Source organism: Patagioenas fasciata, chromosome 2, assembly GCF_037038585.1.
Source record: "Patagioenas fasciata isolate bPatFas1 chromosome 2, bPatFas1.hap1, whole genome shotgun sequence".
Classification (NCBI taxonomy): Eukaryota; Metazoa; Chordata; class Aves; order Columbiformes; family Columbidae; genus Patagioenas; species Patagioenas fasciata.
Genome location: NC_092521.1, coordinates 105,954,009 through 105,980,306, shown reverse-complemented (window position 1 = coordinate 105,980,306; position 26,298 = coordinate 105,954,009). Strand labels below are relative to the sequence as shown.

The 26,298-nt window shown below is 36.3% G+C and overlaps 1 protein-coding gene across 12 annotated transcripts; it reads right to left on the bottom strand.

Moving 5' to 3' along the window:
* Positions 1-1,103: 1,103 nt before the first annotated feature.
* BRD9 (bromodomain containing 9) lies at positions 1,104-26,284 on the bottom strand. Of its 12 annotated transcripts, none has more exons than XM_065833074.2 (18): positions 26,143-26,284; positions 25,232-25,446; positions 23,438-23,570; positions 21,699-21,759; positions 20,691-20,835; positions 19,287-19,397; positions 18,338-18,513; positions 16,653-16,781; positions 15,734-15,866; positions 12,619-12,694; positions 10,843-10,938; positions 9,935-10,067; positions 9,118-9,229; positions 6,565-6,603; positions 6,029-6,100; positions 4,582-4,684; positions 2,825-2,992; positions 1,104-2,081 (listed from the first exon to the last, which is right to left on the bottom strand). In XM_065833074.2, the coding sequence occupies exons 1-18, from the start codon at positions 26,213-26,215 to the stop codon at positions 1,981-1,983; spliced, it is 2,076 nt and encodes a 691-aa protein (XP_065689146.1). In that variant the 5' UTR covers positions 26,216-26,284; the 3' UTR covers positions 1,104-1,980. The 12 variants fall into 12 exon arrangements, with proteins under 12 accessions (XP_065689146.1, XP_065689147.1, XP_065689148.1 ...); XM_065833075.2 differs by having other exon boundaries at positions 16,653-16,742; XM_065833076.2 differs by having other exon boundaries at positions 18,338-18,453.
* Between the last annotated feature and the right edge of the window lie 14 nt (positions 26,285-26,298).

Here is a 26,298-nt window from a genome sequence, read left to right as displayed (position 1 = left end):
CAAGTTTCAGCTGAGCTGCACATGGATGCTTCAGAACACAACTCTGTCCACAAGCTCCATTTGCACATAATTTTAGAGATGTCACATTTTAGCCCCAGCCAGCAACTAAGTAACATGTGGCTGCTCACTCCTTCTTGCTGGTGGAATGATGAGAACTAAAAAAAAAAAAAAAAAAAAAAAGTAAAACTCACGGGTTGAGATAAAAACAGTTTAACAAGACACCAAAAGGGAAGAGATGAACAATAATAACAATAAAATATAACAATAAAATAATACAGACACTGTCTGAAAAACATGTAATTGCAGTTCCTTAGGAGATACTTAACGGAAAATTACTGAACAGGAAGGAGAATTGGCCCTGTCCTAGTCTTACCTGAAGCAGGACAAAGAATTAATTCTGCTGGTAAAACATAGTCCTCTTGCTTTCAGAAGATGCTATTTGTTGATTTCATATCTCATTTGATTAATGTCTTGCTCTAATGTTTTTTTCATAAACCAAGCCTAGAATCAAACCAATCCTTTAAGGTTGCTACAGGTTACTTCTAGTAACATAACAGTGAATGTTTGGCATTTCTTCGGGATGGATGTGATGTCTAAATAGTAACCTAAATTTAAAGGTTAAATCTGAACCTCCATTACTACACAACATCTATGATACAGTAATACTTACATTTAACTCAAAAAAACCCCATAGAAGTTGTTTTATAGCAAATCCATCGTACAAGTTCAACAAATCCTTCCCCACAGAATTACACATTTGCGCTTCAGAATAAGTTTACTTCATCATCAAAAGTAATCACCATCCCTCAATAATCATCTGATGAGTATCCTGGCTCTTCTACGACCTCTACCAGTTCTCCTCCTGCCCATTCTAGCTGTGCCATCCCAGTTTTTCTTGATCAACACAATGTATGCACTCTGTGGGAAAAAAAAAGTAAACAAAAGAGCTTGCAGACTAATGATTAAAAATGCACTCCAACATTTGAAGTTGTAACAGATAAATATCACTATTAGCCAGCAAACTTTCTCTGTGACCAAAACTTTTCACTTCAAGATGAACTGCAAGATAAGAAAGCAAATTTTCTCCGTGCAAGAACAAGGTATTTGCAAACATCAAGAGGTTTTGTATTTTTATTAATATTTACAAACTATGGCAAATTCATAAAATTTTTCCAGCTTACACATATCAATGGTACAAAATCCTCCAGCTGCATCAGTACTGAATGATAAAAGTTTTATTTTTAAATTACTGGAAAGCACACCTTATCTATTGTTATTTCCGTCCAGGTAAGTATACATAACAAATTATAAAACATAAGTATTATGTTTTCTTTGTGTTTGAAGACACAAGGGATCACAAAAACATCCATATTTTTCAGATTCAAGGTAGAATTCCCATAGTGAGCATTTTAATGCAACTACTAATTGTTGTTACTCTCAAATTAAGTATTCTCTAGAGTGATTAACAAAAGATTTAAAAATACAAGGAAAGAGAAACAACTTCTACAGATTATTAGGATTAGGAGATGAGAAACCTAATAATTATCACAATTCATGCAGTTCTGCCATTGTTTAAATAAAATATTCCTGTTTGAAGGTGTTCATGTTAAGACCCAAGCAGAACTGGCAGATAATTCTACTAGAAACATTTAATGACTGTTGCCATGATACTGGGAAAATTATCACTCTTCAGTTTCTATAAAATGCAATTTGTTCTTACACATTATTTGTTGTTTTGCAGTCAAGAATCACACACGACTAGACAATGACCTCCCTCAACAAACAAATCAACAGCAGGTTTTGGTACATTGGTAACAAGATGATGTACCAAATAGGTGGATTTTGTTTAATCCAGCAAATATGATAATATCATACAGGAATCCTCATAGAAAAGAGGATAAAATTGAGGTTTCTGCCCTGGACAAAAACTTTATAAAAACATAATACAATTAAAATACAAAATATATAGTACATGTCAAACTAGTTAGTAGGGGCATTTGAGGTTTCTGGAGACTGAAGAAATTCATAGGGATCGTGAACCATGTCTTGCTGTTCTCCAACACTCAGATGAGAGGGGCTTCCTGTAAAATATGGGAAAAAAAAAATCAATACCTTTAAAAATACAGAAAAATAAGGGAGAGAGATTTATGTATATAAACAGTATGGTTACTTCACAAGTTCCTTTCAGACTTTTAATGCAAGACAGACATTTAAATGATATTTAAACAGGAGATTTTGAAAAATAAATTACAAGATTCTTCAGTAATTTAGATCTTCTTTGAAAAAGAAGTTATTATTCTATTAATCCATTGAAAAATCATACAAAATGTAACTGGGTATCATCCAGTCAACATCTCCTACCTCCTCAGAAATGGCACCAAGATGTTAAGTGGTATGTCACCCATCATCCTGCCTTACCACTGAATTTCACAGTATACTATGGAAGGCTACTGTAGAATCCCACGTGTTACTTGCTACATACAACTACACTGTAAATAAACACACACTCCTTAGTATTTCTAAGAGCATGAAATGCAAACGCATATAGGGATGTGCTAATCCGTATCAATTTACTTCACAATTACTTCAATCATACCTAATAAAAAAATAAGTACAATTAGTGTCCTTAACTGCACATGTCAAAAGTATGTTGTCTTAGTTGCCTTTGTTATGCATATTTAAAAATTAAAATATGATCCTGGAGTCAGTACACCGTATTATCAGAGAAGTTTCATGCAAAGATTAATGTAAATTAAAATGTAAGTTTTAACCAGCTTCAATCAGAGCAGAAGTACTGCAACTTTGGTGACAAAGGTAACTTTACCAAGATGATGTTGGTCTCTTTCAGAGGTATTGGAGAGGGAACTCAAATTGGATGATGGCCGGGATCCCACTCTGTCAGCCTGAGCCTCATGAAGGTCCTGCAGCAGCTTAGTTGTTTCATCCAGATGTAAATGGTTATCGTCATGATCAAGCTCCTTCTTCACTTTCCCTAAGGGCCACCAGTTACCAAATAAAACCCGTATTAACACATGCAGATTGACTCATGAATTATCAAGTCACTATCAAAATAAATTAACATAAGTGTTGTCTATTACACAAATGACCTCAGTCTTGCATTCTCCTTTGCACTTCTAAAAGGCAACAGCTGCAGATCTGTCTTCAATTTCAAGCAATATATGTTGAAATGCATTTGGTGGGATTAGAGAATGAAAGAGAGAGCCATGGGAAATGGCTGAAACTGAACTGACTCCCAGTATTTAAACAGCTACAACAGCTTGTCTTCCTCATCTGTTAAACTCCAGACATGAAATAAGGCATTCAGTTTGCAGCAAAGGTGAGTAAATCAGTAGAAAGATTACTTAAATATCTAACTTAAAATACAGTTAAAACAGAAAATGTAATTTATGGAGGTGAAGAAATCCCTATCACAAAAGGTTTTAAGAAAAGTATCTTCTCCGTCTACAATGAGCCAAATAAAACAGTGAAATTGGAAAGAATGGGAAATATGTGCCAACATATGCTGTTCTTTCATCTGAAGACTTAAGAAAGTTTTCCCTCAACTTTAAACAGGAAAATAAAGTCTCTCCTTCTCTTTGGGCTGTCTTCAATGCAGATCTTGCTTACTTTGTAAGAATTACGATAAGAAATAATGCCATAAACTCTCTCCAGAAGTAATCTAGAAGTACGATTATTTACAGAAAGATCAAAGAAGAAAAACATAAGCAGCTTTAGTCGAGTGAGAATTTCATAGTAAGACTATGTCTAAATGCTATCTATTAACCAGATATTTATTAATTTTTTACTGAACTGCAACAAAATTAGTGTGTGACAGCATAATCAAGCTTACAATTGCTTTTCAAAGAATACTGCACCTATGAGAGAAATCTGTAGACTTTTTTTTTCTTTAAGCTTTCAATTACCTTGGTTATGTTCTATAATAGATAGTCTGGCACCTTTCACATTCTTAATTAAAGGTATCTTAAACCATAAGCAGTATTTTTTTTTTGTGATGACATTTTTGAAGACATTTGACCAGCTCAGAAGCCTGCAGAAATGTATTTAGTCTTTAAAGAAGGACATCTATGAAAGATGTGTATTTGAAACAACAGCCTAATACTTTCATACAACTGCCTTATTTGTAGCTAATGTCCTTCCAGTGCCCAAAGTTTGTTCTGATTTTTGTTTTGGGACATTTCAAGTGGTGATATGATTGAGCTTACTTACCTACTTCCCAAGTTATTTCAAAAGACAGGTTATGAAGTAATAATATTTCTGAGCCAAAGCTCCACGTCGTTTTTTAAAATATACATTACTATGACCACACAGAAGACAGGCAAAGCTATCAAAATTGTCAGGTACAAATACTTCGGTTTCTCCAGTGGTAGCACATGGATGTCTCAAAGGAAAGACAGACCAAGGTTTCATTTATTTTGTACCAGCCCCAGACTTTTACTGATGTAAAATGTAGACTTATTACTCCTTTTTGAACACTTTTTTATTCTTAGCAAATCCAGCTGGTATTTTGCCTAAATGGTAAAACTAAACCATAACGGATGGCTTGTATATTTAATTACTTACCTAACGAACTTAACATAGAAATATCAAGAGATACATCTGAATATGGTTTCATAGAGAGAAAGTCCAAGTCAGAAGTGTTACTATCTCCAGCAGATTCTCCAACCTATTAAAATAAAATTAACAGAAAGACTAGCAATAGTGACAAGCTGTCATTATAACTTTTTCATGTTTAAGGTAAATACATGAATCCATACTCTCAAAAATGTGCATGACAACATTTGAGCCCAGGGCACTCATAACCATCTTGGCTAACCTGCAACTCACAGGCAGCTCAAACATGGCTCCAGGACAGACCGGTCATATGAATGGCAAGGGATCTGCAGGCTAGTTTAAATATCTTCCATCTCATCATCTGGGTCTGTTGAAACCAACATTACCAAATCCTTTGGGACTCAATTACATGCTCAACTCATCCCTGTCTCATGGCAGAACCATGGCAGGTGGAAGCGTTGTCAGTATCCCCCATTATGAACCACTCCCATATTCTCTTTTCCCCTCAGCTTCTCAACGCAACACTGAATTTATTGACATTTTTAGTATGTGACTAATAAAACCAGTAAGGTGGGTCTCCCTATATGCAGTATCAGCTGGAGCTGGTCTCTCAAGTATTTTTTCTTATACATTTGGATAATGAAATACAGCCTGCACTACAATGATTTCATTTTCTCCATACCTGTTGCAATACTGCTATGTAATGGCAAAAATTAAGAGATCAATGTTAAAGTTCTTAAGCTTCAGAACACATTCTAAGAGAATGCTCTGAGCTTGCCTATTCTAGTAGGAGGGATAAAACATGCAGGTAAATACACAACCAGGTATTATCTTTTAGAAATATGAAAATAAAACTTATCACTTCCATGAATTAATTTAACCAGTCACTTTCTAGAGAAATACAAACCTTTCTACAAAACAGAAGAAATATAAAAGAGTAAATTTTATTTGTTGCTATAATGTAATCTATACATTTTTAATGTTTATCACCATGGAATAAAGTGCATATATTCTGTTGCCACAAATAATCTGCAAGATGAAATCCATACCACTTAAAGATTTGATTAGTAGCTGTGAAAGCATAAGATACACATTATTTATCCGCACTTTCTAACATTTTCAATGGATGAGGTAAAACTGATAAATACTTCCGTATTTTTCCACTTTTACATCAGGTTGAATCTCAAATATTCATCAGCAGATCAAGTATCTTTTACATACCTAAGTGGTCTTTCTCTCTCTGAGATTGAATTATGCATGCCAAATTAAACTAGAGAATACAGAACAACAAGACAAAGCCACTAACTAAAATAGATCAACTGTCAGAAAATCCACTTTAAGTCCTGAAAGTTTATTCTAGATACCATAATTTTAATCTTCTACCTAAAAGCATGTACATCCTTCCACTGAAACAAAATGTCTCAATATTTTTTTAATTACACACAAAGCATTTTACCATAGTCTGTTTGGAAGAATCTGGACAGGTATTACGCAACTTGTGTTCTTCTTTTATGAGAACTGGCAGAACCTAAAGAACCAAATAATATTTTAGAAATTAGCATTTCATAGCTTACCCTCACATTTCGTAAGAAATGTTTGTGTCATTTGCTGGTTTCTCATGACCAGATTCTAGGCCAACACAGAAGACTATGATGTTTTGTGATGTTTGCATAGAATCCTTTAAAAAAAACCCCAAGAAACTAGCTCTTCTTTATTGGGTGACCATATGAATTCCTCTCAACAGCTCTGAATTATTCAGGACAGCCTCTTAGGACGTCTTCTTTAGGACTAACCTAACAACCTCTTCTTTATTATATATTTAACTTGTCAATCTTTTCTGTCTTACACAGAACAGATGCACAGTAAAGAGAATTAGGAATTTCAATGTTGGAAGCCCAAAGAACATTATTTTCTCTGCTTTAAATGCCAAGACACATTTTTCCAGAAAGCAAACAAAGAGGAAACAAAAAACTGAGTATCAGCACAACTTACTTTAACTTCATCCAGTGGTTTTACCGGGATGTTTCGCCTCTGAAAAGAAAGAACACTAACAATTACTTTTAGTCAACATAAGAGAAATATCTCTCTTGTACAATTTCAAGTATATTCAAACTTGTCACACAAAATGAGGTTTTTTCACAGATCTGTACTGTAACAGTTACTGTTTTGAAATATTTTAGTATTATGCATTTTAACTAATCTTTCAGCCCCTTTCTTCTGCCCATGAAATTTATATTCAAATGCAGTATCTTAGTAATTACATCAGTAACTTCTGATTCAAAATTATTTAAGATTGCACTTTCAGAGATATGAATTCTTAAGTCAAATGCAGCACCACAAAATACTCAAGCATAAAATACCACGGCACATCATCACTGAAACACACTTAATTGCACAAAACCTGCACATATCCACATATGTCAAAACTGAACAGCCCTTCTAAGTGTAAATAGCCACTGATCATTTGAAAGGCATTCAGAAATTCTCATTTGGAACAATATAAGATGGCAAAAAGGGAAAGGCACATGTTTTAAAGGTAAGTTCAATACGCTGTGTACACACAATTCTAAATGTAGAAGAATATTCAAAATATTGTTTTTGAACTTTCTGAATTCTCATTTTTTTAACTAATCAATTACATTTCTTCTTGTTTCATATACACAATTTTTCCCAGTAGGAACTGGAACAAAATACCCAGAAAATTCTGAATGATCGTCTGTATTTTTTTTTCATTCTTTTGTTTCCTTTTCCCCAAACATTACTCGCCCTGTTTTACTTCCAAGTCTGCAGAGATTTAGCATAATCTCATTTCCACCATGTCAGGAAACCTGAGTACCTTCCATCCTCCTCCCCTTCCTCTCCTTCCTTATTCTTAAATAATTCAGAATGTCATCATCACTGAACACAGTATCTGAGGTGGCCTCACCGGTGCTGAATACAGAGGGACAATCACTTCCCTAGTCCTGTTGGCCACACTACTCCTGATACAAGCCAGGATGCCGTTGGCCTTTTGGCCACCTGTGCACACTGCTGGCTCATATTCAGCCGTTTATCAACCAAAACCCCCAGGTCCTTTTCCACCAGGCAGCTTTCAAGCCACTCTTTCCCGAGCCTGTAGCACTGCCTGGGGTTGTTGTGACCCAAATGCAGTACACAGCACTTGGCCTTGTTGGACCTCATACAACTGGCCTCAGCCTATCAATCTAGCTGGCTCAGATCTCTCTGTATGGCCTTCCTACCCTCCAGCAGATCAACACTCTCATCCAATTTGGTGTTGTCTGCAAACTTACTAAGGGTGCACTCAAGCCCCTTGTCCAGATCCTTGATCAAGATGTTAAGTAGAACTGGCTCAAATATTGAGCCCTGGGGAACACCACTCATGACTGGCCACCAACTGGATTTAACTCTATTTGGCCTGGCCGTTCAGCTTGTTTACACAGGAAAGAGTATGCCTGTCCAAGCCATAAGCTGCCAGCTTCTTCAGAAGAATACTGCGGGTTACAGTGTCAAAGGCTTTACTGAAGTCTAAGTACCCAACATCCACAGCCTTATCCTCATCCACTAAACGGGCCATCTTGTAATAGACAGAGATGAGGTGAGTCAAGCAGGACCTGCCTTTCATAAACTCATGCTGACTGGGCCTGATCACTGGGTTGTCTTGTATGTGTAATGCCACTCAGGATGATCTGCTCCATGACCTTCCCTGGCACCGAGGTCAGACTGATGGGCCTGTAATTCCCCGGATTCTCCTTCCAGCCCTTCTTGTAGATGGGTGCCATATTTGCTAAACTCCAGTCAACTGAGACCTCGCCAGTTAGCCAGGACTGCTGATAAATGACGGAAAGTAGCTTGGTGAGTACCTCCACCAGCTATCGCAGAACCCTCGGGTGAATCCCATCTGGCCCCACAGACTTGTGCTAAGTACTGTAGCAGGTCACTAACCATATCCCCTCGGATTATTTGGGCTCCATTCTGCTCCCTGTCTTTCAGCTCAGGGTGCTGTGTACCCAGAGCACAACTGGTCTTCTTAGTAAAGGCTGAGGCAAAGAAGGCATTTAGTACCTTGGTCTTTTCCTTGTCCTCTGTCACTATGTTTCCCAGGCATCCACTAAAGGATGGAGATTCTTCTTAGCCCTCCTTTTGTTGCTCATGTATTCATAGACACATTTTTTTTTCTGTTTGTGTCAGTAGCCAGATTAAGTTCTAGTTGGATTTTGGCCCTTTGCATTTTCCCCCTGCATAACTTCACAACATCCTTGTAGTTCTCCTGAGTTTCCTGTCCCTTCTTCCAAAGGTCCCCTGCCTCTTCCTTTCTGAAGTCACTACGTGAAAAACATTGGAGGATCTTTAGAAAAGAGAAAGATTAATTCCCTGCTGATCAATTCAGCTTCTAATTTGGTTCACCACATGGTTGCATGAACAGCTAAGCCTCCAATGCTTACACAGATAGTGGAAAACAAAGCATTTCATACCATATTAAAAAAGAGAAAGAGATATATTCTTGTTTTGATGAACTTTTGATACTTCTGTGCATCAAATACACACCTGTTTCAGCTGATAAATAGTTTTGGAATGATCTCCACTAGTGATCTGGTCCAGAAGATCATCTACTATTTTTTTGCTGTAATTTCCAGCATCCTTCACAAATTCTTGTAAGCTAGTAGGAATGGAGATATAAGCATTACAGAAAATGTTTATTTTAGTAAAAATATTTCAGCCAATAATTTTTTTTTAAACGGTAATAACTGTACATGCAAACTTGTTTTTCACATCTACTAGCAAATTTTCACTTGAACTATCATTGGCAGTGGGTTAAAAAAAAAACACAAAGAAAAGTAAAAAGCTTGGGATTAATTCTTTTCCTATAAGATTAATTATTTAATGAAACATGGCATTTTCCTTTTGAAGTAGATTTAACTGTTCTGATGCTCCTTGAAAAATATCACTGTTTTAAGGTCACCTAAGTCCACTACTTCCGTATGTAAACCTACTTACTGCTGGGTTTAAAGCAAAATGCTCTGTCTTTAGCAACCTATAAAATCCTGTGGTCAAAGACCGTAACAGCAAGATGCATAAAAGTCTTGCAAGAGAATAGGGTACCCTAAAAGTGCAAATAAAAAGAATGGAAAAAAAACCTCAAAACAACACACACGCACAACCAAACAACCAAAAACTGAATCCCCCCCAAAAAAACCCCACCAACCAGGATGAAAGCTAGCTTCAAGTTTTGTAGCGACTTATTTTTTAAATAACTTTTAGAAAAAAATTTGAGGATTTGGAGGGGCCTAGTTGACCTTTAATCTAAACTGCTTTTCATAAAATTGCTATGAGAAGTCACTCCTCCTACTAAGGAAGTGCTTACCTTAAGGCACACTGTATCCCAGTTTCATCACCATAAGCTGAGTACAGGAGTTCCATTTCATCTGATTTCAAATCATGAAATATAGAGTTGTTGTGCATGGAAGGTGCTGTACTAGCACTTGTAAGAAAGGTTACTAGACAGGTAGAAGAAAGAGATGACAAATGATTAACACAAGTGTAAAAGATCACTTGGACGGAGGGGAATCAAAAATAGATTTTGTTTTCTGAAACAGAAAGTGCAGCATGTTTTTTTTTCCTCTAACTGAAGTCAAGAGCAATATCTCGAAGGAAATTGAAGACTCAAGAATCAGCACAGCTACTTTAACTGTGTGACTAAATGTACTAATTATACTAGAACTAAGAACTAAGTTAACTAAGTTAACCACCCCACTTCCACAAAAAAGATTCACCTCCTGCCTTTTCTATTTTTGTTTTTTGCTTGTTGCTTCTCTGTGGTTTGCCAGCCAGTTTATTGAGAACAGATTAGAAACTATTAAAAATGTCACTAATACTAGGAAAAAAAAAAAAAATGCACAGCTTGTGAAATCTTTGTCATATGATACAAAAAAGCAAATGACCAAAAAGTTTCTTTCTCAATTCTAAGCACAGTTGCTCAGGAAAAATTACTTCCTCCAGAGAAAATGAAATACCATTATTGGAAAGCTTCTAGCGTGGCTATAACACTAAGGCAAAAAATTAATCCGCAGATTCCTAATTAAGTTATGTTTGATAAGCAAAAAAATCAATTTATTTAAAGTGTATTATGCTGTAAATGAAATAACAATATATTATAGAAATAAACAAGTGAATTTTAATTTGGAGACAGGTATAATCTGAAATTATTTTATATCAAGAAATTGCTAAAACATCAAATTAACACAAAGTTAAAATACCTTCTTTGGCATTTACCTTTATTTCTTCGCTCATCTTTAAAGCCCAGTGTAGTGAACCCAGGTAGTAATTTGCTTTGCAGCGAACTTAGATCCACTGGATGAGTCTCTTCCTCTAATAATTTTTACAAAGATAATATTTTTTAGAAAAGCACTTCACATATAAAATTTATTTATGGTTAATATTTAGATGTTGCTTTATTAAGATAGGTAGTGTAATTCAGGTTCTCCATTTAAATTTCAAATACTTGCTGTAAATATGTTTCTATCTCTTACTCAAAAGATCCATGGCTTACTTATTTATTTCACTTTTGAAGTATATAGCAGCATCTGAAATTCTTTTACTAGCTGATCCACAAATGTTCAAGATGCAGATATTATGAAGTGTTAAAAGCATTTTCTTATGTGGTAGTTCGTCTACAGAAACCTGTATACCACATAAAGAACCTTGTTGAGATAATTACCATCATAGCAATATTTATTTCTTCTGAAGTTCTCAGAACTGCTTAACTAAAATGACAAAAATTATTTGGAATATGCGTCTAAACTAAAAAAAAAAATCCCAACAACATTTAGGACACTTCCAGTTATTTTAAATCTCTCTGGCTGTTACGGAATCTAATGGTAATTATGCTCAATTTACCGAACAACAAAAAGCAAGTTTATCCCTAGAAATCACTAGGATAAAAAATATAAACTGCAACAAAAATTCAGAATATACTATTAGCTGTAAATTCAGTGTAACTAGTATTAACCACTTGAACAAAAAAGATTCTGGAGCACAGAAACATCAGGAAGCAGCACAGTACTTTACAGCACACAGTGCAATATTGCTCTGTTCCCATTACCACCACTGTCTACATTTTCATTGGCATGATTTCAGAGGTATTAAATCACATCCATTTTAATATTTATACTTTTTTCAGAAATAGGCCAGTGCATGATGGTAGCCAAAATGCTAAATTTCATTCCAAAAAAACTGACTACCAAAAGAAGAGGAATTTAGACAGTAGCAGAGCTACAGGCTTGTATTTCTCAATTAAAAGGAAAAAAAAAAAAAAATCAACAGAAATGTTACTAGTCATCAATGCAACAATACGTAAGTTGTGCATGAATTCCAGTCTCAAGAGATGCAGTGAAGGAAGCACTACATCAACATGACATACAGCAGCTTAAAGACTATGACGTTTCATCACTACAAACTGTCAAAACTTCTGCATTTTGAGCTCGAAACTAAGACAAGTAGAAAGCATAAGACAATATAAATAATGTATAGTAGTAACACAAAAAAAGCGCCATAAAAGACCAAGGGCTAAAGAAAAACAATTAAGCAAATCTTAATTATCTTAAATCTGAAATATAGATAATAAGTTAAAGCAGGAAATTAAAAAAAAGTAGAAGATGATTCTGAATTTTCATCCATGCACTGCACATCTACATAGGATTGCAGTGCTTTTTCACCTTTTGTCTATCAGATTTTAACACTACAGGGTACTTGGAGCAAAAGCCTATCTCACAAGTTCTCTATGAAGTTGTAGAAATGTATAAGTGCTTATAAATAGATCTTCTTACTGTTAGCATCAGTAAAGAGAGCATCTGAAGAGTCAAAATTTGAAATGCAGAGAGCAACATCTTATACTGGAAATACTAAATATAGCTGTTGGGGAAAACGGTTTGGGGAATATTTTTTTTTTTAAACTCATCTATAATACTCAGGATCTGTACAGTTAAGACTTCAAAATCTGCCAAAACATTCACCATTAGAAATATCTGCTTGAAATATTACGGCATTTACCTTCTGCTTCTGGATCAGATGAATTTACTACACTAAATAATAAAGTTCCATCTCCATTTTTTTTCAGATAACCAATCTGTAAACAGAACCACAAAGATATAAATGCAGTCATTCAAAACAGTCCAAACTCAACAAAGGAGTTGCTTACTTACAAACAATGCTATACATTTTTAGCTATATTCAGATCTTGCACTCTGGTATTTCCTTTTTAATACAGAGAATCTTGGGTCACAACTATTTATCAACACCTAGCAAATGCTTCAGCACAGAAGACTTAGTTGTATGTCATATATACAACTTCTTATTCATCTTTCTAAATCAGATCTGAAGTTTGCACCAAATAAATTAAAAATTCCATTATAATTAGTCTGGAGCTAGACCCTCTTGACTGGTAGAACACATTTTCTTTTCAGAAACAGAACTATAACTCCTATCCACAGCCTACCTCACTGTTCATTTTCAAATCTAGACTGAACTGCTTGTTTTCATATCTCACCCACAACTTTGTCTACTCAGAAGTACATTTATGAACACACCATCAAATTCTTAAAGAGGAAGAAGTGCTGTGACAGAACAATCAGAGCACACAAACAAAATGCTAAAAAGAAAGCCAGAGATGTGAAAAACGATAGAATAAAGACAGAGCCAGAACTGATGTAACAAACTAAGCTGCTGGAAACTGAGAGAAGATAGTAATTTCTCAGTAAATACAGAAAATGAAAAATACGCTCTCCCTAAATAAATATTAGTAAACACTTCCAAGTAAATTGAGCAATAAATCTCTCCCCTGCTGGTTTTTTTTTTTTAAATTCATCCCTCTTAAACGTTTTAAAACTCTCTTCATACATAAGGCCAAAGCTAATTTTGCCATATAATAAAAAGAGAAATGACGAATACTGGAAAGAGAATGCACAGAAACAGTACCTTCAAGTGATGGCAAAAGTTAACAATAACTGAACCCTAAGCAAGTGTCAGTGTATCATGGTTTAACCCAAGCTAGCAATACAACCATGATAGCTGTTCGCTCACCCCCTAGCCCTACCCCTGCCCACAAACAGGGGAGAGGGTCAAAAAGGAAGGGATAAACTTGGATTGAGATAAACACAGTTTAATAAAATAACAAAATACTAATACACTCCTAGTAAATATATATATATATATATATATATATATATAAAAAACAGAAATAAAAGATACTCAGAGCAATTCCTCGTGAACTCTGTCCACAACTGAGCAGCCAATCCCAGCAAGCCATACCTGGTCCTAATGTCGACCCCAGAGAGAGAGAAGAGAGGAAAAAGGTAGAAAAGCCCAGAGACCTCTGCAAAATGACAAAAGGCTGAGCTAAACATCCCGCACCAAAAATAACCCTAGCTTCACCCCAGAGAGAGAGCAGAAGAGGAGAGTGAGAAACTGGAAGGCCCCACTCTTAAATCTGGAGCATGACACAAATGGGATGGAATACTCTTATTAATCAGTTTGGATATCAGTCAGGCTCTGCCCCATCTATGTCCCCCCTTCCTCGATGCCTCACACCTGTGGGAAGCATCCTCAGAATGTCCTTGGCTCTCAGACCAGAGCAATTAAAAACATTAACTCTGTGCTGGGGTGTTATCTGTTTGTTCTCAAACTAAGTCCAAATACTGAGCATGCTAGCTATGAAAAAGAAAGGTTTCTAGCTGCATGGAGAAAATGAACCAATTTTCAGTCAAACCAGCACACAGTGTTACCTAGATGCAGTGTGATCTGCAGTGGGTTGTCCAGCTGATTAACAGCCTAGACAATTCAGAGTTGTGTACCCAGAACAACTCCTTCTTGAACAGTGCAAAACTGCATCGGCCTTTCCAGTAAAGCTAGCAATTAGCAGAAGATTGGTGTTGCTTTAAAGCACCTCCTCTTACTTTGGAGGTTTCAAACAGCCTTCAATTCTAGCAAGCTGTTAGAAACAGAAATATACTGAAGAAGCTAAAGCTTCTCCCACATTGCTCTGAGGCTTTATTTCCTAATCCAGATGAGCCTAAGGTGATTGCATGACAAGGGCCAGTGTCCAAGAAACAGATGTAAGTTTGAAGACACAACTGCCACATCTAATGTTTCCAAGTGTTTCTTCTGCAAGTGTTGTTAAAAAAAAAAAAAAAAGGTGGAAAATGTAGGATGTAGTAACATCTTGATTCCTTTTTCTATTGCAATGGTCACTAGAGTATATGAGAGAACGAGAAATGAGGGCTAAGTGTAACGGTGGTAAGAAGACTCCACACAATGCAAAGGCAACAGAGTAAATGTATCTCAACACAGGCCCGTAGTGAATGCCTGTAGCATTCACTCCAACCCTAGCATGAAGTAACAACAGAATCCAGCATTATCACTTTGTTATGAAAAACACAGCCCATAAACAGATTGTCTTCAGACAACTGCAGTAACAGTGTCACTGAGATTTTCCTTCTAACTCTTGGAACAGCACAAAAAACAAACAGATGGAACAGTATTAGAATAATGTTCAAGATGATCAAACCTGTGGTTAGCACTGTCCAAAATTCCAACATGGACAAACTACTTGCTATCTCCTAGTCACTGAAGGATGTCTGTATTTTGTACTCACACAAGAAGGTGCTACAGTTGACAGTTACTACTTGAAGGTACAAAACTACAAAAGGTTCTGGACTTCTCACTGAAAACAGTAATTTAACACTTCAAAATTCCTGAATTCCTTAGGTTGCAGGGGTGGAAATCCTAATAACCTTTCGATCTATGCCAAAGTTTGCTTTTTCTGAGGTTGCAACAATAAGAAGAGTGTGATGCTATTTTAATCACTTTCAATGCTAAGGTTTGCAATTAAGGAAGCCAGATCTGAGCAACATTTCACTGTTTTCTACGAAGTGAATTTCTGAAGATGTTCAACACAGAATACATCTTGAGATCCACTTAGGACATCCTCCAATGGGCTTCAGTTGAAATTAAGTGATGGACAATAGTCACATTTGTATTCCACACAGAGCACATATCCTAGATGTTACAGTCTCAGAATACATAATATTAAACCCCATTTCCTAAGACAAAACAAAGTATTCAACAGCCAGACACGAAAGGGAATTGTGGACTTTGTTGTGCAGTAGACCTTGCTGTTGGGTAAGTATCGACTGATCCTGTCACGAGCTTCATCTGCTGCATGTTCCACTAGTGCCAGCACATGTTCTTCAGCAGTGCTATCTGTCAGGCTGCATGCATTTCCCTCAGGTTCAAATATGCAACTAAGAAAGAGAAGAGGAATAGCTGTAGAAATTAAAAGCTAAAACAAAACAAAGGCCTGAATTCTGGGTTTGCTAACTAGAACAGTCAGTCACATTCCTCTCCCAGTGTCAGTCTACTTCAGCATGGAATTATAATCATATTATGAAACTGAAGTTTTGCAGCAGAGGGTGAGATCTACCAAACTACCGAACTTCAAAAATTTAATTGTTTCTGTGCCTTGATGAAAATAAAGAAAACAGAGACTGGGAGTAAAATTGCATTAATACAAGGCGAATGTTGTGTCCTTAGTTTGCCACATGCACAAATATGCTATTTTCACAAATTCCAAATAAAAGGAAAAGAAATTATGTGATGAGGGAATGGAGACTGTATAACTCTAACCTGAGGGAAAAAACCCAGAACAACAGGCTGCATTTATGAGAATTGTGTAATTTAGTTGCTTGTAGAAGTAGGATGCTGCTCCCAGTCTAATTAAGCTCACTAATATGGGCAATTAATATTCCTACTCATTATCAATCATACCATTCCTTCTCATTGAAATTCCACAATTCAACATTTATCTTTCAGTAGATCCCTTCTCATTAACAAAACATAACAAATAAGCATATCTAAGATGGGAAAGAACATACCTTAGCTACTATATAAAAATCAGAAAAAGATAGTATTATAAGGGAGAGTGTGAAGATATCATAGGTTATGTCAGCCTTATTATATATTTAAAATAAACTTTGTACATCAAAATCTTTCAGGACATTATATGGACATTAGACGCTAGGGCCAAACACCTTAGGTACTGGGTTGAGCATCTCCTCACACCAAATCCATTTCTCTCTCGTGGGGCATCTTCTTCCATTTGCTTAGCTAAGAATTTCTCTCTGTATAGAGATTCAGATCCGATACACAAGAAAGTTTTGCTATTAAAGACAACAGAAAGGTCACAGGATCATACTATTATAAGACAATTGTGTTATATGATTTTCATTTAACTGAAGATTTTAAGAAAGAGCATACACAGCAGGAAACTCCACAACAACTGGCACTTTCTCTCACACTCTACAGAATACTTAATGGACAAGAATTTTGAGAGAATGTTCAGAAGGTTGCAACATCCTGGACAAAATTTTCAAAAACTACTTTGATATTAGGATGTTGAAGTGACCAAGTCACTTTTTAAACTACAGTATGGAGTTCTAAATCGCCTTAACACTTTGCAAACATTGACTTCAGCTCTTTCTCTGAAGGCAAAAATATCTGCTATTTGGTTTGATTCTCCCTCCAGAATTCTCATTATACATCAAAAAGAATAATAGCTATCCTACTGATGTCAAAAGATCAAGTTAATTTAAAAAAAAGTTAATTCCAACTACTAAAGTTACATAAACATTTGAAAGAACAGGAAAGTAAATTTATATCACAACTGATTGGAAGGAAACCGTTATCAAGATAAAATTAAAGGTCAGTTATTTTTGACTATCTGAATTGCATGTTCATTCTTGCTCTGTTAGCTATCTGTATTTGTAAATGAGCACACAGAAATAAAATACTACTTCTTCCATCAGACATTAAAGCAGGACTACAAAAATGCTTGAAGTGTAACAAAAAACATGTGGCTGGTCAGAACTCTAAAGTTCACTTCTAGAAAATATGAGAAAGCAAGTTACATTTCACTTCTTTTACTTTGGATGTTTAAGAGATAAGCCTGAAGAAATATTTTAATGATCAGATACAACTAATAATGCTCTGTTACAGTTTTATGTTAATAAAATTCCATTTGATACAATGTTCTACAATTTAAATTCAACATCTATCCTAGGATGTCTATGTAAGAACAACTAACGTAATTTGCTCATAAATCACAGTTTCTGCTAAAACCTCCTCACAAAATAGAAAACAAACCCCTTTAATTTGACTAAAACTAGATTTTAGCTATAAAAACATGACTTGTAACACCTGGGGTGCCTATTAGCTGGAAGATAGCTATTGCACTAGCCATGTATTTTATGAAGAAGCTTAATACGATTTCATTGGGAAAATGTTATCATCTGCTCCAGAAATAATCTGCTGTACTTATGTGCTCCCAGATAAGACTAAAGGCCACTGTGCCCTCCGAGAAAGATCCTGTTAGATTTTGATACAGTCAATCACTTCAGGAAAAAAAAAAAAAAAAAAAAAAGGACAAAATGTGAAAGGCATTTGTGGCTATGTTAAAAATCAAAGAACATTTCAAACCATAATGAGAAGAAACTACGTATTATTTAATGTAGATATAAAGGATAAAAATATCTGTATATTCTAGATATTAAAAGAATATGCAGTCATTCTTTGAACTCTTTGTTTCAAGTTGGGAACTGTTGGGCTATTAAAACACTTCTACAAACAAACAAATAAAATACAAGAAAACTGCCCATTTATGCTATGGACCACAAGGAGAAAGGCTGAGAAGAGTAAGCACGATCATTAAAACCTTTACCTAATAACTTCTTTATTTTGCTTTTTTGATTTCTTGGTAGTTTCTGCTTGTACAGGAACAGCTTCAGGGACAGGTTCCTCAACTGCTGTGTCTTCATCACCCAAAAGAGCTGCCTGCTGAGAAAAATCCATGTCCTGCATAAACGACATGCTGCGCTTCAAAGCTAACAGCCGTTCCTAGAATCAGAAAGGACAGAGCAGCAGGGACTTAACCTTTCCCTCATAGCCAAGATGCTATGATAATGGGATGGGATGGGAATGGCCATGGCCTTATTTTGTTCTTAATGCCTCGTTTCCAATGGCGATGCAACATGATTTGGTCATGGTAGCATGGCATCGTAATTTCTGCAGCTCAACTATCAAGAGAGAAACAAACAAACAAAACAACTGCATATGCAAAGACAACTGCCTATTTTAAATAAAACTTACCATAACTGCAACACATGCTCACACACACACATACACACATGGTGCAGATCATCAAAATAACCTCATTTTACAAGCAAAGAACTGTATTTCAGTAAAGAGTGTGTTTGCATGCATGCACCTGCGAAACCCCTGAAACCTCCCCTACACTCACCACCTTCAAAAAAGAAAAGCTTTCTTGTTTATGCAGAAATAAACTTAAATGAGATCTTGTTTTCTAAATTTCAGCCAGAAGCAATATTTTACAGATGGGTTTTATACACATGGATCTTAACTGCTTCCACCGAGGCCAGCAGAAGAAGTTCCTACAGACTTCAGTGGTGCAGATAAGGCTGAGAAATAAGGGTGTGGTTATAACATGAATGCTATCAAACCCTTAAATATAGTAGCACCAACGGGCACTGCCATAATTAATCACAGACTAAATAAATAACACTTACTCTTGTTACTAATCATGTTCCTTTTAAGTATGGCAAAACAACCCCCAAAGAGTTTCTACTTTTTGTTTTTAAGAGGTCTCTTACTTTGCTCATCATCTTAAAGCCTGTGTGCAGTATCTTCTTGGCTAGCTTGTAGTAAACAGTATCTGGCCTGTTGTAAGTCATTGCATTATCACACATCAGTTTAAAATCTGCCTGTAAAATATGAAACAAACAACTGTTAAAATTTCAAAATCCTTTGTTAAATGACTGGAAGATACCATTCCATCATGGCAGCTCTGTGAAGAACACAATAATATTTTAGCAGCAGGCTCGAGAAGTTAATGCAAGTTAAAAGGTAACACAGAATGGCAAAGGTCTGAGCCCTATTTGCTTCTTCAAGATGCTCCGTTTTGTTTGGAATTGGCTTTTTGGTTATTAAAAAAACACTGAAAACACAAACCTTTTCCTGAATGCCAAATGTAACATCTCCTCCTCATGCAAATGGACCAAACAAGAAAAAATGGATAAATTAATAAAAGGACTGAGGGACCAACGTAAGTACTTTTCAGTGTTTTTTTCAACTTCTGAATCAGAATAGACTTGAGAAATACAGACATCAGAAAGATACAAAGTTTCTTATATATAATTTTAATTCTAGTAATGTGACCACTTCTTCAGTCACTTGCACTAGAACAAAAAAAGGAAACTTCAAAGCATAAGAAACAGCCTTCTAGATGCTCATCACATGCAACAAAAGAACATGTGATGCAACAAAAGAACAGAACAGCCAAGCCTGATTTGTCTTCTCCTTTGAATGGTTATCTGTCATAAACTGGTGAAGCCACACTAGCTGTCTCAAATCACCTTCCTGTCCTCCATGTGCCAGGAGCTGGCAATACCATGCAAAGATTTCTTACTGCACTGTCTGTAAAACTACAATGTATCTAATAAAGTATTACAGCAATAGTAATACACAAAATAGCTAAGGCAAGTTGCCAATAAACTTGCCAAACTAGTTTCTGCCAAAAGGCGATTTCAAATGAAGTTACATGGAAAACAGGATAACTAAAAACTATGTAGTTATTATTGAATCTTATAGAAAATGCTTCAGTGTATCCAGTTTTCTTGCACACATGTCAAAATTGCCTCTTAATCAATCTAAACAGGCCTAGATTAAAGAAAAAAAGGAGCTCCAGGTTTTTCAACTGCTTAAGTCTTCGCGATAGTCTTACTCCTGTTTATGTCTAGCAGCATGAAGTCCATAGAAATTCCACAGTAATTTGTAGCAGATTGTAATAGAATCTGATAAATCCACAGGAAAAGAAAATCTAATAAATTCACCAAAAAAGAAAAGAAACTCATTCTAACACACAGGATATATGAAAGCGCCTAGTACTGAAAAAACACACATTAAAATAATTAATCTAAGAAAGGCTTCTACTGTTAAAAACAATCTTCAGTTCCTTACTAGAGAGCTCTGAAATAACTAAATCTCTATCAATTTACCTTGAATTCAGTGACTGATTTGTATTCGTTTGCTGCAATTTTTTCCTTCATTGTACCAAAATCCATGGGGTGCTTTATTATCATGGAATATCCAGGAGCAATGGCATCCGTGACTGGAAAAGCAAAAAACCCATGAGGATCTTTCCTAAAAATAAAAACAATACTTTTAGATTTATAGCAGCAAACAAAATGATCATTGTACATAGTACTACTTGAAAAGAAAAAACACTAAAAGCACTCTCATAAAACAGAAGCGTATTTGAAAAATTTCCTGATAAAGGAGAGCATTTTGATTACACATATGCAGACTTTTTAAAAGAGATTCAGGTTGTTCTTGAATTACTTAATTATTTTTTGTATGTTTTCTGTGTCTCTGTTTACAATTCAAATTGGTCTTTTGGCTTCACTGAGTAATCACCAGTTCTTGTTCATGAGGTCCTCTGCAAATAATTACAGTGTTAATATTTTTGAATTGGTTCCAAGTTCAATTTATTGCTATGTAAGAAAAAATGAAAATGAAATTGTTTGTTTGTTTTCAAAAATATAACGTTCAGGGCTAACATCTTATGGAAAAAAATAAAAGCCTCTCCAAATTAAAAGGATTACCAAGTAAGCAGGTATAAACTTGCTTTGGTATCTGACAGAGGATGCAGAATAAAACAAAATTTCATGAGAACAGTTCAGTCTTTCAAACTACTAAAATTCACAACTGTTTTTTAATTCCTAAACCAAGCCGTTCATGTTTAATATGTTTTACGATGGCAATATAGCCTCTGCCCAAAACACTTCCTCACCAAAAGCTAGAATTGCATAGCTGGTAATAATTTTCCTCAACTCAACTTTAAAAACTACCAGGTCTGACATGGTTGCAAAAGTTACCAAAGATACTACTGGCAGTAGTTAGGCACTATTTTCAAACAGAAAACCAGAATAAGAATTTGTAAAGTAACACATATAAACATGCATTAGACACTGCCGACACAGCTGGAGATAGAATACGCCTAATACCTTTGAAGCTGGCGAAGGAAATGTTCTAGTAATTGCTGGATCGGTGTGCTCTCATTTTCAGCTGCAGTTTGAGACAGAAACACAGGTAAGTGCAATGAAATATAATACAGGTATATTTATTTTCATGAAAATATAAATACCAGAAAGAAAAACTTAACTACAAGTACAGCTTGTACTGATCAGAAGGTCAAAAAGACATGGACTTCAAAGCAGAGGCACATCAGATTTCTAAGCTTAGAGTAACTATTTCTTCTCCTTTACAACTTACTGAGTTTCAATCACATTAAAAAATAGTAGACATTAAATCAGATGTAGTGCTAAGTCTAGCAGTTGTAAGAGAATGTATCAATAAGGTGAAAGCAAGGTGTTATTTATTTTTACAGGAAAAGAGAAGCGAAATTTTGTTGCTCAAATACTGCAGTTGAGAAATCCCCATTCTTACAACATGTTATCCACGGTATTTTAATGGTTTCTTTCCCACAACACCCATCCAATCAGCTTCTCTGAATTTTTTCAATCAAAAAGAAGAGTGACAGATGCAGATTTGCTGGCAAGAAAGGTACTGATTACGATTTCACTTCCTGTACAGATTAAACAATAAACACTACACATTAATCACCTGTTCCATGTACACACTTCAGAGAGACTGGCTTTAATGTGGTGTCTGAAAAAGCAGCATGGTAAAATCTAGAATTAAAACTCCAGCTCTTCATCATTATACTGGAGAGACATTTCCCTTCTTAACCAGAACAGGTAAGGTAACTTATATGCTTTTGAATAACATTTTTCAAGCAGATGAAAATAGCAGCCCTGTCAATATAGAGATCAGTTTTTAGCTTGTCAGTTTTTCAAGGCTCCAGATTACCCAGAAGCATGAAGCTTGGACCAGAAAATTTCAGTTATTCCTATTAGGTCACCCTGAGAGTTGATGGACACCATTTCTGAATTTAACATGCAGTCATAATTAGAAAATTCCCCAATAAGTTACTTGACCAGTCAATGGCAGTGTACCAAAGACAAGACTCAAATTATTCCCAAAGACCCAACTTTTTGCTACCAAGTTCCATTTCCAGGCATGCATGTACAGAGATCATGATGTATTTGAAAATTCCTGTAAGTAAATTGGCAAAATCTGAAGGGATTAAACATGTAGAAGCTACTACACACAAACAATAAGTATTTTGGCTGGTGATGAGAATTAAAGAAGACTGGTAAATGAAAACTGGATGGAACTATGGTCTTTAGAGACACCCCATCATAACTTACTGCTATACTTTTGATGAAAATAGAGATACTAAAATTAAAACTCCACATAGGTTACAAAAAAAGATCATAACAACAGCTAAGCAGCTTCTGCAATATTTTTTTCCCTTGAACTGAGCAAAACTTAGTTTCAGTCTTTCTGATCATTGTTCTGGAAATGCTGAGGAAATACTAAGCAGAAGGTACTAGTGGAACATTATGCACAATAATACTTTTATATAAGCTTTATTCAGCCAGAGGCCAGACACAGCTGTCCTTGGCAAATTTATTCACATGAAAACAAACCTACTAAAACCCAGAAGCACCAAGAGGAACAATGACTTCCGATAGCAGAAAGTTCTGAATGTTGGAAAAAATAAAGCCTCTAGATTTCAGCAAATCCTCATGGAAATTTTGCATTTTTCTGGTCTTGACAAAAGCTCTGTTCTGTGTCCTTTGAAAACATTGAAAATTATATACTTTTTCACACTGCTCACCTGGCTGAGTTCTGCATGCTCTGACAGGACGGTCTGGAGGTGGTTCAACCTCTACTTTTTTCCCAGGATCAAAGTCATCAGCTTCTCCTTCAGTGTCACACTGTTCTTTTTCCCTTTTCCGCTTTTTCTCTTCCTAGAGCAGCAGGGAGAAGACAGATTTTAGAAGATCATACTTGGAATACGCAATCCTACATACCAAAAGGTAAGAGACAGTGATATTTTTGTTTGGGATATCTGTTATATATCTGACCCACAATATGTTTTCAATAACTGTGCATACATTTTCTTTGTCACTTTTCCAGTTTTCTTCTCCAATTAAAACTAACACTGTTCACCTTTTGCTTCTTTGCATTTAATATAGTTAGTTACCATATTGCTACTGAAAAGAACATTGAACTTTGAAGCTATTTGTATGTAGAACTGCATTCAGTAAAGATCAGCTGGCAGCTCTGTTTTGACTAATGTGTTTTTGTTGTTTGGTGCATTAAACAGGAATCAATTAAGTACATGATAATTTAGGAAGCCTGAAAAAGAACCATAAGAAATGTTCTGTAACAATGGCAGCAATTAATGATTTATTCCTGGGCTTCAAAGAAAAGGCATGCCTGAGTCATTCCTATAATATTACAGCCATTATTCATGTTCACACAGAAGAGCATTCGTTCATTAACCTTCTTTAGACTACAGTTTTGTTACTTATCTATCCATTAGCTTCTCTTGCATGCAGTAATAACAATGTCCCGGGGAAAAAAAAACCGTCTGAACAAAGACACCCGCCCGCCCAATTTAGCAAAGGCAAATCAAATAATTTGATTTGATGCTGCGAGATGTTATTAAAGATATTTGTTTTGCTACATTTCAAGTCCCAGCGACACTCTGAAGCGAAACATTTGAAAATGTTTGTACAAAGAAAAATTTCCACTATCTGCCCTCTATTCAAGAGCTTCTGAAATCCTACAAGATATATCAAGTAATAAAAGCCTAACAAATAAATCAATTTGAAATGACAGATATTAGCCATACACACAAAGTAGTACCAAAAAATTGTCATATGAGAATAGTAAAACTACATGACAGAAAAGAAACAGAGAGGTCAGAGAATCATTAGCACACAAAATAAATACTATTAAAATTATATTGTAAAGGTAACAGTGCTGTCAATGCCTTCTTGCTGATTTCAACCAAACTCCTAAAAGTTCAGCACAGACAAGTGACCACACTGTTTGCCACTAACTAAGCCACAAAGCCTAGCATGCAGGTTGTTCTAAACAAGACCCAACAAGACTACTGTACCACAGTACTGAAGAGATCAGATTTCAGAAAGCTGATTTGAATAGACATATCAGTTTCAATGTCCAATAACTTGACATGTGTCAGGAATAGAAATGCAATCTAGATTCATCTGAAATGCTGAAAACATCCTCCTCAAAGAATAAGCAAAACATGTTTCTGACCTGGGTGAAATACAAAACAGAACCTAAAGATGAAGTATTCGTATCTACAAAGGAAATGGATAAGACAAATGTGCAGTTACAAGAAACAAGCTTTTACTTTGTTCAAAAAATCATCACAGGGATATCTCTTTTAAGTGGGAGAAATACTCGAACACACACACACACACACACACACAAGAGTTTTTCTACATTTGTGAAGTGCTTTCTCCAAACAATAACCTTCTCGCAACAGCAATCAAAAGAAAAAAAAAGTTCTGGTACTCGGCTACAACAGATTTTAGATCTGATAAGCAAGCATAAAGAAGACTGGTATGTTTGAATTCTAAAAATCACAGCTTACCTTTCTCTTTTTTCTTTCCTCATCATCTAGACGTTTTTCCTTCTCGGACTTTTTTTTCTTTTTTTTCTTTTTTTCTTTATGTCGCTCTCGCTCATGATCTGATCTGTCATCATAGTAACTAGAATCATGCCCTGACCCAGAAAGTTCAGTCACTTCACTTCCTCCAACTTTAAGCACCAGCTTTAAAGGTTTTTCCAAAGGCTTATCCACATAATCTAAATTTAAAAAATAAAACATTCCATAAATGCACATAGAGGTGATAGCACACAGCAAGTACTGATACTTCTTCTAGAAGTACTGTTTACAAGAATTTGCTGGTGGTTGAAAATATACACAACACAACTGGACAGAAAACTAGCAGCTAAGTCTAACAAATACGAGCTAAGAAAGAGTCGTTCAACACATTTTACATCACGACTTTCCACAAACCTGTAATATGTAAGGAACTAACTCCTCGGTCTTCCCTGAAAACATCACAAGATCCTTGTCAGAGTAAGGTGGAAACAAGTATCACTCAAACAGCGCAGTAACCTGGGAATCCATCAGGAACCGCCGTACGAACCATGAAAACGGTCGGTCTCCAGACCCCCGACACCTACGTACCAGCGCTGGCTCCGCGCCACCTCCCGCCTCATCTCCCCCGCCGCGCCCCGCCCTGCAGCCCGGCAACGCACCACCACCCTTCATCTCGACCCTCGACAACGGGACAGCATCAGCGACTCAGCCCCGGGCGCTCGCCCGCTGCCGGTAGCTCACGCATCCAGACAAGTGCCTCTCCCCGCAACCGCCCTGTCGTGACCCAGCCCACGAAGGGACACCGGGCCCTGGCGACAGCCACAGGGGGAAGGATGTAGACGCGCCCACGGGTACAAAGACGGATCCCCCAGCTCTGTACCGCCCCCAGTTCTTACCACTGTACGCGACGGCGGAGGCCGAGCGCCATTCCGTTTTCTCTGCTTTGTGTTTCTTGTGCTTCTTCCCCATAACAGAACCGACTGCCGCGGCCTCTCCTCCGCCCCCACCGGAAGCGCAGGCGACGGCAGGAGCCCTTCCGCCTGCCGCGGAGG

Bases quoted from the DNA above. Each gene is read 5' to 3' on its own strand.
- BRD9 (XM_065833074.2), bottom strand. From the start codon at position 26,215: ATGGGGAAGAAGCACAAGAAACACAAAGCAGAGAAAACGGAATGGCGC. The intron at 19,398-20,690 runs GTAAATTGATAG...CATATTTTACAG, and splicing joins AATCAGTCACTGAATTCAAG to GCAGATTTTAAACTGATGTG. The intron at 10,068-10,842 runs GTAAATGCCAAA...CTACCTGTCTAG, and splicing joins AGATGAGCGAAGAAATAAAG to TAACCTTTCTTACAAGTGCT.